The following is a 15991-nucleotide window of genomic DNA, read 5'->3' on the forward strand; positions in this document are numbered from 1 at the left end:
TGTGTGTGTGTGGCTGTGTGTAACTGTGTGACTGTGTGTCTGGCTGGGCACAAACAAAAACCATATGTTTCTCGTTCGACTCCCGCACGCACTCACCCACGTACACTCACTCACCCCCTCTCCCACTCTTCCACGCTCCCCCTCCCCCCTCCACAACTCTCCCACTCTTGCTTTCGTTGCGAGTGAAAACTCAAAGCCAGCGCCTGCGCACTCTCTCTCCCGCTCTCTCTCTCGCTTTGGGCATGTGTGTGCGATATTCTGTTACACAAAAAGGCGAAAACAAAAGGCACCGTTAGAAGGTGAGCGCGTGTGAGTGAGTTCGTGAGTTCACCACGAAACGAAAATCCTCCTCGCCGCTGGCAAGTGTGTGTGAGTGTGCGACTGCGGCGGCGGCGGCGGCGGCGGCGGCGGCGAGAGAGCCTGCCTGTATCCGCATCTGTGTGCGGCCGTATCGGTGTGTGCGTACTTGGCGTTACGACGTCAACGGCGGCGTATCCGTCAGTACGTTTGTACGCGTCCGCAGCGCCGCTTCTTCAGCTTTTCGGTTTTCGGTTTTTGGGACTCCGGCAGATTCAGATCAGATCCGTTTGCGAGTTCGATATTTTCATTCCGAGCCGATCCGATTCCGCTAGCGATCCGCAGCAGATAGAGATCCTAAATCGAACGCGCGAGAAATTATGCTGGCCCGCTGCTCTCGCTCTACGCGCAATAATTTATTTTTACTCCATATAAACAAATTCAACGTCTATTTCCAAAAATAAATGGCAACAATAATAAAAATAACAACAGCCGTCGGACAATTATAAGTTTTTATTTTTAACTTTTATTTGCGCCCGCCGTCGTGAGCCCCGCCCCGTCCACTTCCCGCCCCCCGGACTTTGTTTATATTTACAAAAGCTAAGGCACACGACAAACATAACGGCAAACATATCACTGACTGCATTTCGCCCCGATGTTTATCGAGCGAGCGGCGTAAACAAAGCCCGAATTCTGAGTTCTGAATTCTGAATTCAAACAACAGTTCAATTTGCATCTCAATTGCGAAGATTTTCGTGTGTGAGCGGAAACATTTGTGCAAACACCTCCCGAGCGACCTGGCATCCCGCAAAGTTCAAAACTCGTCGGTTTCTATTGAGCAGCCTTTTTGGGAACCTTTCTTGAGGAAACGGAAGCTCTGCTGAAAAGCGAATCATGTAAGTTTTTCCCCTTTCGAGGAATGTGCTTGAGTTTTCGCGAATTCGAAAAAAATAAAGAGTTTAAACTTGGTGATTACAGTATAATTGAAAATATTTTAGATTTAGAAACAATTACTTTAATAAGTCAGCTGTGTTACTCATGTACATATGTGAATGGTGCTCGCGAGAGAAGTATTCTCAACTAATTGTAAATTAACTTTCAATCTTGAATAAAACAAATGATTAATGCAGAAAAGACGACCTCACCACACTTGTGGTGGGGCTTTGCCCACTGACTCGCCGTTGCTCCCAAAGGCTTAGTGGTTATTTACAGATCTCGCCCGGGCTGTAACCCCTCCTTTGAAGGGCCGATAGGCAATTTGATTATCTATAATTTACAATTACAAACACGATGGCAGCCGGCATGTCGGTAACGAAATCGGTAGACCGATGGCAACTGACGTCACCGCTGGCCAATCGACTGGATTCCGCGGAAGAGCAGATATCGTCCGGGCCTTCGACTCGTGCTCTGTCCCGGTTCCACTTATGGTATTCCCTTCAATTGATATCGTTCGATGTTCGGTTTCGGTTTCTTTCCCGCGACTTAATGCTGGAAGTGGCTGCCACACACGGGGGAGCGACACGCACATACTGAGAACACTGAGTTCGCTCGCCTGATAAGCGATTTTCGTATCAATTGTGAGGGAGCCGCACTCCTCCGCGAAGTTCAAATCCATTTCCCTGCTATCAAGTTATTTTGCATGTAGTTTTATGGCCAACCGACCAGCCGACCAACTGACGGATCGACTGGCTGGCCGATTGGCGAGCCTGCTGATAATCGTCTGCACTTTGCTTCAGCCATTGGCGAGAGGAGAAGGGAGAAGGGAGAAGAAAGCGCGAACTGCGAGTTTCGTTATCTCGCTCGCACTCCAGCCAGCTGGACATGCGTGCAATGCACTTTGACACCTCGCAGGATCCGCAGGAGGGGCTGGCGTTGCGGGGGGCAGTCGGCTCAACCAGCTAACTAAGCAATTGAGGGGCGATTATCGCTCCCGATTTGCCTTGGACTTAGCCACGGCGATTGGCTATCGATAAACGATAGCGGGCGCTCGGCAATGCAGGCCCGAGATAACGGGATCCACCTCTGATCACGTTCTCGATTACGATCGATTACCTTCGAACCTGAAACATGTTTGCCGTAGTCACGTTTAAGCCACGTTTTCAGTTTCAGGCTAGTAATTACTAAGGAATTTCAAACGTAAAGTCCTACTAAACTACTTAAACTTTTTTGTTATTTGGGTTTTACTTGATTTTACTTTAAGTTCTAAACAAGAATTTGCATTGTGTAAAGTGACGAAGTACTGTTATTTTTCAAGTTCGAAGTCAAACAAAGAAGTCAATCCAAAACAGGAAAACCTAACTAACATCTTATCAGCAGAAAATAATTTGTTGGCAAATTTTTCAACGAAAAATAGTTGAGTTAGCTCCTCGTTGTTGTTGTTGTTGTTATAGTTGTTGTTGTTGCTGCTGTTCGGGGCTTGATAAAAATTCGCAATCAGAATTTGTTTTATTTGCCGTGCTTTGTGCCGCTGCTCCACTATCTGCCATCGAGAGCGAGAGTCTTTCTTATCACACGTGTGTGTGCCTGTGTGTTGGTGGTGGTGGTGTTGGTGGTTCTGGTGGTGGTGAAGGTGGTGGAGGTGGCGGGCTCACAGCTCACAGACAGGCTCATAAACACGCCGGCTTCGCTGTATGGGTGTAGTTATTAAAAAATAAATGTTTTTTTGCCATTTGCCGTGTTTGCGGCTCTCGAGTGTCTGTGATAATTATGGTTATTGCCGCCGCTCTTCCCCACAATTATAATTATTTTTATTATTATTATGATTTCTTCTGTCGTGTCCGTTGTGTCTGTTTGTGTTTTTGTTTGGCCCTCTCTCCCACAATCCGCCCGGCGGAGTGCGCCTGTGTGAGTGCGGGCGATAAGATAGTAGATGGTAGGTGTACCCGTAGGTGACTCGGGGCCCGGGAACTCGAGTTTGTTCGACTACCTTAACATGGGACGCGTGTTTCGGGCCAAAGAAGCAAACCTTGGATTCGGGGAACTGCACTCCTCCCCCTTCGCTGGCCTTTTCTGCTTTCTGCAATCGGAATGTTGATAAACAGGCTGCAGGAAGGCGGCCAGATATCGAGGGGTACTGCAGCGCTGGCAGAAATATTGGAAATCGAAGTGTGCAGATATCCCGCCTTCTTATAAACAAGAGCAGGCTATCGCATAACACTTCTTCGGCCACATAAAACCGCCACGAGTTCAGAACAATGTTTACGGAGTCTGCAGAAAAGCTGAGATTACTTCTGGATATAACATTACATTCAAAACACGAGAGGTAGATTGGAAAACCAATAGTGTAAGGCATTTGTAAAGCCAAAGGTACAGGAACCCTTTTTAAATGGCTCAATGGATACCCAATAAAAAGCACATTAGATCAGCTCTACTGCCAACATTATATTGATGGGGTAACCCCAACTTCTTTGTTCGGTAATTTACAGTTCTAAACTCAATTTCCGACCACCAAAAAGTTCCGCCTCAGTGGCCGCTCCAAATGACGCGTTTGTGGCGCGTTTTCATCGCGTCTTAAAGCGCGCGTGTCTTTAATTAAGTCAAGATTTATAACCGAGTCCCAAGAATGCGTTAACTGCGGCACATTAACAACAGCACAGCAACAACTAAGCCCGGGGGACATTGACAGATCTGCGGCAGATGAAAAAAGTGAAAGTGAGGCGCAAGGCGGAAGTCGGAGCCTCCCAAAGCGACGATCTATTGAATTAAGAAAAATTATCAAGTACCTCTAATGCGTTCACAAGTTGGGCAAATACTATATAAAGGCCCCTGAGCTTACATTATTCGAAGGCAGGTGATAAATTGCGAGTTTCTTAAACTTGAAATTTGGCCGGGCAGCTGCCATAAAAACTGAATTTATGAAAGGTTTGCCGCGATCTCCGCCGCTCTAATTGAGGCTGCGCGACTCGGACGGTGAGAGATTGCATTCAGATCGGCTCATCTCAGGGCGGCCACAACTGGTTTCGCAATCGGTTCGGAGTTCATTCCTCCAAAATACGGAAAAGTTTAAAATTTGCATAAATTTGCCCGCAACAAATGCTAATTGAGCGCAATCAAGGCAGCAACAGAAACAAGTTTTCGCCTTTTTTAATGCCTGCTCATCGGAGAAAAAGCCGCAGAGCGGTGAGTGATTCACTAAATCAAATCGATAATGTGCCGCCGCCTTTGTTGGCCAAACGAAACAATTAGGAAAACACTGTATAAAGTTGCCAAGCGGAGGGTTTCGAGGGATTCGCGATTCCGGCAAAAAACACCCACATTCTTGAGGCTTGTTCTTGGCCATTTGCCTAATGATGTCGCCGCAGACTTTGGGCCAATTAAATGGAGAAGCAGGCAGCAGGCAGCGTGCAACGTGGCGGCAGCTTGCTTCGTTTTAATTGCCCGCTCGCAAGACAAATGTCTTGACACACATCCTCCGATGGAGCGGACTGGGTGCATCCTTGCTCCATCCTCTTCCGTCCTCTTCCGTTGTCCTCAAGTGCCGCCTTTGCCGTTGACCCAGTGAAAAGTTGCAGCCGCAAATGGTTGATTGTCGCAATGAAAACCGTGTTAAGTTCTTTCGGCCCCCGGGCCACAGATTCATTCCGCACATCCTTTGTTTTCCGAGACGTTCCGTTGCGGTGATTAGCCCTCCTTCCGATCCCGAGCACCCCGCCATTTCCCCACTTTCTGCCCTGCAATTAGTCGAATATTTCAGCCGTCATTCTAGATTGTTTTCGTGGGCCCACACCTGCACCACTTCAAGTGCCGCTCGACCGCGCAAACACAGGCCCATTAATGTTCTCCGGATGACGCGGGTGTCGCGGGTGGCCGTTTGATTTATAAAGAGTTTTGGCAGCTTGAAATTCTCGAGATTAGATACCGGTGAGCGAGTGCTTCTCCCGGGCAAAGAATGCAGATTTCCGATAGCTCTTGAGTGGGACTTTCTGGCCATCGGACTAATTATGACTGATAAAAACCAACCGCTTTTTACAACAGAGAGATGTAAAAGAATAACATATTATAGTTGAAAAAGGGGATCCTTGATTGCCGTATTCTGCCCAAACCGATTGTAAATTCCCTTTTAAGTGCAAAATTAACCTTTGAAGCTGTGACCCTTAAAACTCCCCCGCTTCAGCTGCCTTCCAGCCAAGTCCCGAGCAGCGTGGGTCCAATTCAATTGCAGACGCTGATAAGTATGCTACAAAAAGGACAAGCTCGTAATTCGAGCACTTGGCGTCCTGCTGCCGTCTGCCACATGGCCTTGCGTACTTGCCACCACCCCGAATCGCGGCCACTTCCCAGTTTGCAGCTGATGCAGTGACAGATGTGGCATGTTGCTCCTAACTGACTCACTTGCGGTGTGATAACTGGTTCGCCTGTGTCACGCCTTCAGTTATTCATCTGCGCCACTGACGCACTTCTCCCAAGATTTGGACTTCTGCAGCTTGGAGTCTCGATAGGAGCACAAAGACCCCAAAAGTGACTGGAATCAATCGCAGGCTATTTCCCGGATAATCCGCTGAACGGCAATCACAAAATGGTGAGCGGCACGTCCTAAGCGGATTAGGTGTCCCTTAATTATGGCCCAAGTGCTTAGCCGAAACTCAAACACGAGCAGACAAACAGAGAAGAGCAGCAATTTGCCCTGTTGGATAGAATTTTCCAAAATCTAATATTGATTACTAAACGGATAATTATTGATAGCGGGGCGGGGGTCACCACTGCGTATACTTGATACTCTGTCTCGCTGCTTCTGCTTTTCCATTCGGAGCAACACTTGTCCGTGGTCATGCCATTAAATCCCCGAAGGAAAGTCACCGAGTGAGAGTGGCTCTATTCTCTCCACGATGTCTCCTGATTCTGATTCCGATTCGGTTGCCAGCGAATCAAATGGTAACGTCATCAATATCATTATCGATTCATTCCTTATGCTCGCTCCCCGCCTGCTGTTTGCCTCCGTTTCGTTTCTTTTCCATATCAATAATGAATGCTCAAGTCACCGAGCACAAAACTCACGCATAATCATGGAGGGTCGCCCGAATAAAGGAAGGCGAATGGGAAAAGCAGGGAAATGTATCGAGTTTGTTGAGTGTGTCCTCGCTGTTGCGAGTGTGTGTGTGCTGGCTGTCACACATACTCGTCAAGGCTAAGACCCCTCCCACCCACAATAACACCACCCACTTTCTCCTCCCGCTGGCAGAACTGAAAGCTGAAAGCTGAGGCATATTGCGTAGGTCGCTGCGTGCGTCGAGGAAAAGCGATGGGGGAAAAGGAAAAAGGGAAAGCGTTGCCAAGGCACTTTAGTTGTTGCTGTTGTTGCTGTTATTGTTGTTTTTGTTGTAGTAGCAGTCCTGGCCGGAGGACAAACAACAGACGAAGACGAAAAGGAAGACCAAAACTGAGCCAACTGAAATTCATCCGCCTCGATTTCCTTTTACTAAAACACGGAGAAAAAATGTATGCATTCAATATTGAAATTTCGGCAGAGCAGCGGTTTATTTGTGATAAAAATATATCCCGAACTTAATTAAATTTTTGCCAACCTACGTGATGAGACTTCTGTCTCGGAACATATGTTCTAAATTTAAAAGAGTATAAAAATATTGCTTATTGTGGCGCAGGGCTGACACACTCTGGTCTTCTCGGTTTCATAGTTCATTGCAAACTTGATCAGGCCAAGTTTTTCGCAGTGATGAAGCGATTGGGGGACACGAGGATGCTTTTGCTGGCTCGCGTTTGCCAGCCACGTGCCACTGCCGCAGAGGGGAAGGGCTGCGAGGGGCGGGAAAAGCGTGGAAAGCCGACAGAGACCCAGCTTCCGCCGGAGCTCCTCAGTGTTGCCGTTGCCCCGGGCGGGCGGAAAACGGGAAAACGGGATCTGGAGTGCCGCTTCCGCTTCCGCTCTCGCTCCTCGTCTCTCGCTTTAAAGCGGCTTGCGAGCGAGTTGTCGGCACATCCTCAGTGATTCGGTGCGTGTGAGGAGGGAGCTGGCAGGACATCAAAGCAAACCCGCTCGGCTCGGGTCCAGGCTCCCAGGGTCTCCCGCTCCCAGGGTCTCCCGCTCCCAGGGCCTCCAGTGGAGGCGGAGGAGCAGCGCTTATCTAATCATGCGTGGGTCAGTCGACATCAATTAGAGACGAGGTCGGGGCAGGAAATAGGTCATCGTGGGCGAAAGGTGGCTGGTGGGTGGTGGGTGGTGGGCGTCACTTGCTCTTCATTAGCGGTGCATTGAACTTTCAGCGCCAGTGGAGCGACAATGGAGCAAGTTGACCGCAAATCCTGCCCCGTCCAGCTGGAAGAGCCTTTTGAAGTGGCCAGCTAAGTGGGTTAAATGGTCAGCCACGGGTTAATTTACGGGTTAATTACTCCCACCCATCGAGCCAGTCAATCACTTATTGTCTCCCCTTCTCCTCGTTTTTTACTCGTTGCAGTTACCTGAGGACAATTTATACGGAAACACAACAATTATATAGATCTATATACACACCTATATACACAAGAGAATTTGCCGTTTTGACAAGCCGTCCACTTATACACACAGCGAGAGGAGGGATACTATATAGGCAATATATATAACTATGCCCCACGCCTGCCGCCCGAGGAAGAGCCACAGCAATCCGCAGGGCAGCCACTAACAGTAAGAGAGTTTTGCAGTTTGCAGTCGGGAATCCGGCGAAGGAGCAGGAATCCAAGCCAGCAGGACTCAGCCAGCCGAGCCCAAGGACACCGACGTCTCCGTTTCAGCCGCAGGAGGAGGAAAGCGAAGCTGTTGCCATGGGTCGCAAAAAAATCCAAATATCACGCATCACCGACGAGCGCAATCGGCAGGTGAGTGTCAGCAGGTCCTCCCATCCCCGGAACTCCCAGCAATCCCAGCAATCCCGGCAGTCTCGGCAATCCAAGGCAATAGTAGCATTCCATCCCAAAGGAAGCAGCAATTGTTCGCTTCTGCTTCTCCATGGCAATGCAACTCAATTAAGACGCTGATGAAGCACGGGAATCGACTTACGGTTGTTAAACTGAAATCGAACCCGCGTTACGCGGAATTTCCTCATTAGTCAGGCTAATTAAATGTCTGATCGGTGGTCCGTATTCCATAGTTTGGTCCGCTGAAGTTTAAGTTTAATCTAGAATGCGTAACTTCCGATTGGGCATTGTAATAATTCTTAAAATATATTATCCGTGAGCAATGCTCATTTTCCACAACAAGTAATTTCCCGAAAGCATTATCTTCCACTTTGTTATTCACTGGAATTATAAATACGAAAGTGAATAAATAGTAAGCAATCTTAATTTCAAATTGCTTTGCCCAATGGCTTTGTTCTACAGTTTAAGGCAGTTTCATTCACTTTTCTACTCTAATCATTTTGGGCCACAAACCATCCTGCCAGCAGTGAAAGTTTTTCACTCGGAAATTGCCTCCGCCATTCCCACTTTTCCGCTTTTCCACTTTCCAACTGGCGAGCGAGCGTGTGTCGTGTCATCGCAAGGTTTTCCCACCGCTTTTCTGCTGGGCTGAGGCGGTGTCTTGGCCAGGCCATAAACGCGTCATCGCCCGGCAGTAACAACTTGTTTATTGTGCTGCCCCTTTGGCCTTGACTCGGCCGTAATCGATTCATTACCAACTAGCCACCAATCCAGCTAGCCAGCTTTCAAGCTTACCGGCTAGCAAAGGAGACAGAGTTCTCTGGCCACCTTTCCCCTAATTACCTTTGAGGCGCATAAATATTTGAGCACGGGCCGCAATTGAACGCACTTCCGCTTCCGGTTCTCCGCCCGCAGGTGACCTTCAACAAGCGCAAGTTCGGAGTGATGAAGAAGGCCTACGAGCTGTCCGTGCTCTGCGACTGCGAGATCGCCCTCATCATCTTCTCGTCGAGCAACAAGCTCTACCAGTACGCCAGCACCGACATGGACCGCGTCCTGCTCAAGTACACCGAGTACAACGAGCCGCACGAGTCGCTCACCAACAAGAACATCATCGAGGTGAGTGCGGGGAAATTGGGTGGAAAGCGGGGGGGAAATTGGGGGGAGCGACGTTATGCAAAACTCAAGTGAGCCGTGAAAAGCGCAGCAGCAAAGGGATAAAAACGGGGGGATTGGGGTTGACGGCTACAGTAGTAACCTGGCTCTAAAGGAAACTTCTTCATTTGATAACTATTCTCTCTTACTGAGTACTATCTACGTTTAAACGAATAGTAATTCTAGTAGTTTATTTAATTTATTTTAAGGGAGTGTAATCTAGTAGGAGTCTTTAATAAATCTATTCCAACGGAAGTGCTGCAGACCTTTAAGTAACCGGTTGAGTCTTTTGGCCAGGATTAAAGCCACAGCGACTGCAGCATTTAGTGAAGGAAGGGGAAACAGGGGGAGAGGGGGGATGGTTAGATGTCACCAGCGCATTTGAATTTCTAATGCGGCGTCGCCGTCCCCGCGCAAATGGTTCTGTAATGGTAATGCTGCAGGCGGGGATCGGATGGCAGGACGCGATGGGCATTTGCATAATTCAGCACAACAGAGCGCGAAGTGGTCCGAAAGGAGTAGGATAAGGAGAAGGAGGGGCAGGAGGAGGAGGAGGACTCCACGTCACTGGGCGACTTTTCTCACGACTCTCCCTTTGCCCGCAGAAGGAGAACAAGAACGGCGTGATGTCGCCGGACTCGCCCGAGGCCGAAACGGACTACACACTCACGCCGCGCACGGAGGCCAAGTACAACAAGATCGACGAGGAGTTCCAGAACATGATGCAGCGCAACCAGATGGCCATCGGCGGTGCGGGGGCGCCGCGCCAGCTGCCGAACAGCAGCTACACGCTGCCGGTGTCTGTCCCGGTGCCGGGCTCCTACGGCGACAACCTGCTGCAGGCCAGCCCCCAGATGTCGCACACCAACATCAGCCCACGTCCATCGAGTTCGGAGACGGATTCAGGTGGGATGTCGCTGATAAGTTAGTACAGTGTCTCGCGCGGCTGCACACACATTTCTATCTCTATCGTTCGATTGTTTCTCTGTTCTGATCTTCCGTTCTGTTTGGATTTGATTTCTGATGTGATTTTAAATTGATTTCCGATCTGATCTGCATGCGAAAGCTAACCATTCTAACATTCTATTGGTTACTTACTGCTTATGGTTTCTGTTCTCTGCTAACCCACTCACCATCGCCATCTAACCTCGAGTTGCGTGCCAAGTAAAATACTTACTAGCGATTGCCATCCGGTCTAAACGTGTTGCATATTCTTATCTTCTCTATCCCCGGAATATCCATCAGTCTATCCATCGGGTTCCATGCTGGAGATGTCGAACGGCTATCCGCACTCGCACTCGCCGCTTGTGGGATCACCGAGTCCGGGTCCCAGTCCCGGCATAGGTGGGCATAAACCTCATCTATTCATCCATCCATCCACTCCACTCCACACCAGTCCACCCCGCACTTAACCATCCATCCATCCATCCGAATCTAACGTCATCCTGGATGAATCCAAATCCAAATGCAGTGCCCCACTAACCGAACTCTCTTGCAGCCCACCACTTGTCCATCAAGCAGCAGTCGCCGGGCAGCCAGAACGGCCGGGCTTCCAACCTGCGGGTCGTCATACCGCCCTCCATCGCCCCCTTGCCGCCCAACATGTCCGCCTCCGACGACGTGGCCTACGCAGATGTGAGTACTCCAGGAAGCCAAGAAGGCAGACCTCCTTATATCCTCCATCCTCCTTTTATCTCTGCAGCAACGACAGAGCCAGACGTCGCTGAACACGCCGGTGGTCACGCTACAGACGCCGATCCCCGCCCTCACGAGCTACTCCTTCGGGGCGCAGGACTTCTCCTCCTCCGGCGTAGACATCATGAGCCTCAACACCTGGCACCAGGGCCTCGTGCCGCACTCCACGTAAGTTTCCTCTGATCTGTTCGCACTGCTTTACATTGCTAACCAATTCGATGCTCTCTTCTGCAGTTTGTCGCACCTGGCCGTCTCGAATAGCACGCCGCCGCCCGCCACCTCACCCGTCTCCATCAAGGTCAAGGCCGAGCCGCAGTCGCCGCCGCGGGACCTCTCCGCCAGCGGGCATCAGCAGAACAGCAACGGATCCACGGGCAGCGGCGGCTCGAGCAGCAGCACCAGCAGCAACGCCAGCGGTGGCGGCGGGGGAGTTGGCGGAGGAGGAGGCGGAGGCGGCGGAGGGGCAGCCAACGTGATCACGCACCTGAACAACGTCAGTGTCCTGGCCGGAGGATCAGCGGGCCCCGGAGGCGGCGGCGGAGGAGGAGGAGGCGGTGGCGGTGGCAGCAACGGGAACGCGGAGCAGGCGACCAACCTGAGCGTGCTGGGCCACGCGCAGCAGCACCACCTGGTCATGCCCAACTCGCGGCCCTCGTCCACGGGCCACATCACACCCACTCCAGGTAGGCTTCGATTTCCGCACCTGCTCGCTGCTCTTCCTTGTTCTCTGTTCTCCGTTCTCCGTTCTTTGTGCTCTGACTTCTCCTCGTGCTCGAGGGACTTCCGCTTGCACTTGGATTTTCTGCCACTCGTCTACTAATTTGTCCAGAGCTGCAAATTTGAAATTTGGAGTGCCTATTGCAAAAATTAAAACCTAATGCGGCATGTTTCCGGCGCTAATCGCTCTCCTTTCCGCTAACGTTCAGTTTTCAGTGCCCAACGGGCGTATACTTAATGCCCTATTTCGTATTACGTATACGCTGCGTTGCCCTCGGAGGCACTGCGATTTTCTAGCTACATACTTTCTACCAACCTGCAACCTGCCGTTCTAATATTGTTACTACTTAATACGATTGTCTTTTTTTGCATTAACCCACAACGACAACGACAACAACCACATTGTGTGATAATTTAGGGCATGATAAGTATGAAGGATATCCGTACCGCGCGCTAATGGGACATAATCCTAGATGGAATTTTGCCGGTAAATTGGCCACAACCGAAACTACATCAAAACATTCAGACACACACACACATACACATAAACACGCATACCAACACCTATAAATACGCATACATACACAACTGTAGCAAAATTGTTGTAAAGCAAAGAAATTCCATTTAACTTAGGGAAGGGCTTGAGTTCGGTTCAGTTTGAGTTTCCTTTTTGAGGGGGTCCTTTAAGATTGTGAAATTCCAAAGAACATTTTGTTGCCTGGCTTTGTTTTGATTTCCCCCACTAACCACACAACCAATCGACTTCCCTCTAACCAGAAACACCCACTGCAGCTTCAAAGGTCGCCGAAACGCACTCGTGTGTGACCTTTGGAGCTGCAGGACTCATATTCACGAGACACACACTCACACTGGTCAGATGCTCCGAGTGATCCGAGTGTCTGGCCACGCCCCGATCGCCCACCAACCCGCCCGCCTTGAATGTCCGCCCGCCTGCCTTTGTCACACACACGCGACCTGGAGCAAATCGACTAATGGCTTAACAGACTTCATTATCCTTAACGCAGGTGCGCCGAGCAGCGAGCAGGATGTGCGTCTGGCCGCCGTGGCGGCGCAGCAGCAGCAGCAACAGCAGCAGCAGCAGCAACACCAACAGCAGCAGCTGGGCGACTACGACGCCCCCAACCACAAACGGCCGAGAATATCGGGCGGATGGGGCACATAGCCGGCACGAGCTGCCGGAAGCAGCCACTACAAGCCGCATCACAGCAACAGTAACAGCATCAGCAGCAGCAGCAGCAACACCAGCTGCCACAGCAACAGCAGCAGCAGCAACTCCATCAGCAGCAGCAGCAGCAACAAGAAGCCGGCGGAGTGCGACGACCTGGCGATGATGCCGCCACCGCCGCGGAAGGAGCTGGCGAGGAGCTCCTACAGCCTCCTGCAGCCCGGCTACGACTGCTACGGGCAGCAGCTGGCGGTGTCCTACGGAGCGCAGCAGCTCCCGTAGTCCCTCGGCGTCCTCCGTTCCCGCACCAGTGCAATAGTTGAGAAACGGGAAGCGTGAAGCGTTAGGCGTTAGGCGGGGGGAGCGGGGGCTTTGTTTTGTTTTCGGTTCAAGCGAACAGTGACAGTGTCATATCTATAGTTATTGTAACTTAAATGAATTACGAGTACAGCCTACGGTAATAGATATAATTTTAAATTATGATGCATGGCAGGCAGGAGCTCTGCCGCGCAGTTCGGGCAGGCCGGAGTGTTGAGCTGATTTAGTTTAGTTTTAGTTACAATTACAATTACGAGTACAGTTACGCGTATGGTTAAAGATAATGTTAAATCTAGTTAAGGCAAGTGCTGCAGACGAAAAGAAAGAAGAAGAAGAGGAAGGGGGGAACACATTCAGAACGGAATGGAACGTAACGTAACTTGACGTAACGTAATGGAAACGGAAACGGTTGGGGCGAGCTCCTTATGCTGTAAATATCACACAGACCCCCAGCAGACGTACTCAGTGTTCGATCATAATTTATAGCTTATCATTTTGTGCAATTACTGTCTCTTCAGTTCTGTTCTATGCACACACTCTTTTGGCGGTTCGAAGTCGAGCCCGGTTTGTTTTTAGCTTACGCAATTATACACATAAATATTATACACACTTTACGATTATGATTTAGTCCTGATTTAAGCGATTATTTAATAGACACTCTTCTCTTCATCTCTTAAGCGAAACGAAGTCATATTTGTAATTTACGTTTAAAGTGGATTTCTATTCAATTTGAAGTGCTTCAAATTCTTGTCCCTAAGTTTTGTATTTTCTACATTTACATGCATGCAGTTTGTAAAACAACAACAATCGCAATCGCAACCGCAACAACAACAACAACTCAACAAAATATAATTTAAATAAAATTATTCGAGAAACTCTTGTGTTCGCTTTTTGTTTCGGTTCTTGTTTTCGTTGCCAGTTTTGTTTGATTAGTCCATATCTTTATTTGCTACCCGCCCCGGCCCCACTCGCCATGTTTCCGGCCCTGTTTGAACAGGCCAGTGGGCGTGTGGGCGTGTCTGCGTCTGTGTCAATGTCAATTGCCCATTTCGAAATTGCCAATATTTGACTAAGGGGTAAACGCGCCCGCCAATATTTGCTCTGGCCGCATGACCTGTTGCACTTTATACAGCCGCGCGCGGAGCGCAGCAGCAAGAGCAAGGTATTTATGTAAATTTGTATTTAAGACGGGCTGCATCAGCTGTGCACATTTAGGAGCAGAATGCTTTCTGCAAGCTGCAACTGCAACTGCAGCCGGAGGAGAAAGTGAAGAGGAGCTAGCTTACACTCTACAGGTTTCCCCATTGAACAAGCTTTACACGTACATATTTAAGCATATTGAAGCGGATCGGGCGGGGAGTGCGAAGCGAAACGTCTACCAGCACGCGAAAGATATTTTATAGCCATATTCGATATACACATACACTAACAACTAAGCAACCAGCCGAGGTCCCCGAACCGAAGCGCACTTTTAGGATGAGAGACCCTGGACGCGGTCCATTCCGCGGCGAATCTCCTCCAGTAACCCCGGGGATGCCCGGAACGGGCCGCTCCCTTCTTTGTTGGTAACGTTATATATTATATATATTGTGTACATATAAGTAATTCGTGGATATTGTGGTTATTCTTGTTGCACCCCTGAATGTTGTGACCCGGACCCTACATGATTTTCATATTGTTTGCGAGGACTTTCGGACTTTCCCACACCCCTCCTCCCTCAATTGATTTGGACCTCCTTCTGTTGGTGTACATAGATCCTGGTGTATAACTTCACTGTGTAGTGTTGCCTTAAAAACAGTGCCTCTTTTTGATGAACAAACAAATACATGGAGACATACACACTTGCATACCTGCATGTTGTACTAATGTTGATTGCAAATGATAATGATAACGAACAACTTGATGGTGAAAAATTTCAATACAGGTGTTAATTGTGCTACTTGAATAAGCGTAGATAAATCTGGATACTTTAATGATAACCCCAATCGAACCTAGTGAGTCCCGAGAGAGAGATAACCTCCACTAAGCAGCACGTAATGTACAAAGGGCGTTTCAATTGGCATCGGACAAGGAAGGCTTACCCCGAAACCCACATAGTCTAGTCTATTTAAACAAGAAGTTGTTAGGAGTAATATAGATTCGGTGGACTCGTTGTACAGTACAGACTGTCTAGAAGACGTCCTACGGTCACAGGGACCACTCGCAGCACGGAAGCAGTCGGGAAGTGGGATCTCCGGATCCAGGGTGTACATTTGTATTCGCTGTACCTTTAGGATAGTACCTAGATAAAATGTTAGGCCCACGCACTGTTGTAATGGGATTTATGTGGCACCCCACACGCATCACGTACACGTACTAGTTGTACAAAGACTTGTGCTTGGACTCACCTAGATAGTATTGCGGCTCGCCCCAGATAGTCTGGCGAGACGTGCGGATCTGCACAAGGATTAGGAGCATTTCGGAGAGAGGGTCACCCACTAAGTGTATCCATCGATGTGTCTGTTCAAATAACCATATACATCTAATCTTAACGCTAAGCTAAGGACATGCAACCGTTTTGGTGAAAAACAAAGTAGAGTATACACACGCATATATGTGAACTATATAATGAGAAACAAGTTTTATCCGTGCACTGAATACGAAAGGTTTTGACAAATTGACAAATTGATTGTGGATTCAATATTTACCTAATAAGTTGGTGTTTTAAACAGAAAAAGCGAGGGCTAAACCGAACAATGATAGTAGAACATTTTAAATAAAACCTTTTTGGCAACTGAC

General features: G+C 49.1%; 1 protein-coding gene across 8 annotated transcripts; it reads left to right on the forward strand.

The window, feature by feature from the left end:
- The first annotated feature begins 472 nt into the window (after window positions 1-472).
- Window positions 473-15990, forward strand: LOC108090731 (myocyte-specific enhancer factor 2). Of its 8 annotated transcripts, none has more exons than XM_017189545.2 (10): window positions 474-1193; window positions 7707-8103; window positions 9058-9261; window positions 9903-10221; window positions 10543-10641; window positions 10796-10932; window positions 11000-11160; window positions 11227-11675; window positions 12128-12196; window positions 12735-15990. In XM_017189545.2, exons 2-10 carry the CDS (start codon window positions 8050-8052, stop codon window positions 12890-12892), a joined length of 1650 nt encoding a protein of 549 aa, XP_017045034.1. In that variant the 5' UTR covers window positions 474-1193; window positions 7707-8049; the 3' UTR covers window positions 12893-15990. The 8 variants fall into 8 exon arrangements, with proteins under 8 accessions (XP_017045040.1, XP_017045034.1, XP_043064158.1 ...); XM_043208223.1 differs by having other exon boundaries at window positions 9903-10203; XM_017189551.2 differs by lacking the exon at window positions 10543-10641 and having other exon boundaries at window positions 473-1193; window positions 9903-10203.
- Window position 15991: the final 1 nt, after the last annotated feature.

This window comes from Drosophila ficusphila, unplaced genomic scaffold, assembly GCF_018152265.1.
Source record: "Drosophila ficusphila isolate 14025-0441.05 unplaced genomic scaffold, ASM1815226v1 contig_414, whole genome shotgun sequence".
Taxonomy (NCBI): Eukaryota; Metazoa; Arthropoda; class Insecta; order Diptera; family Drosophilidae; genus Drosophila; species Drosophila ficusphila.

Excerpts from the sequence above, each read along its gene's own strand:
- LOC108090731 (XM_017189545.2), top strand. The coding sequence starts at position 8,050 with ATGGGTCGCAAAAAAATCCAAATATCACGCATCACCGACGAGCGCAAT. Across the intron at positions 10,933-10,999 it reads ACGACGTGGCCTACGCAGAT|CAACGACAGAGCCAGACGTC; the intron begins GTGAGTACTCCA and ends TTATCTCTGCAG. Across the intron at positions 11,161-11,226 it reads GGCCTCGTGCCGCACTCCAC|TTTGTCGCACCTGGCCGTCT; the intron begins GTAAGTTTCCTC and ends TCTCTTCTGCAG.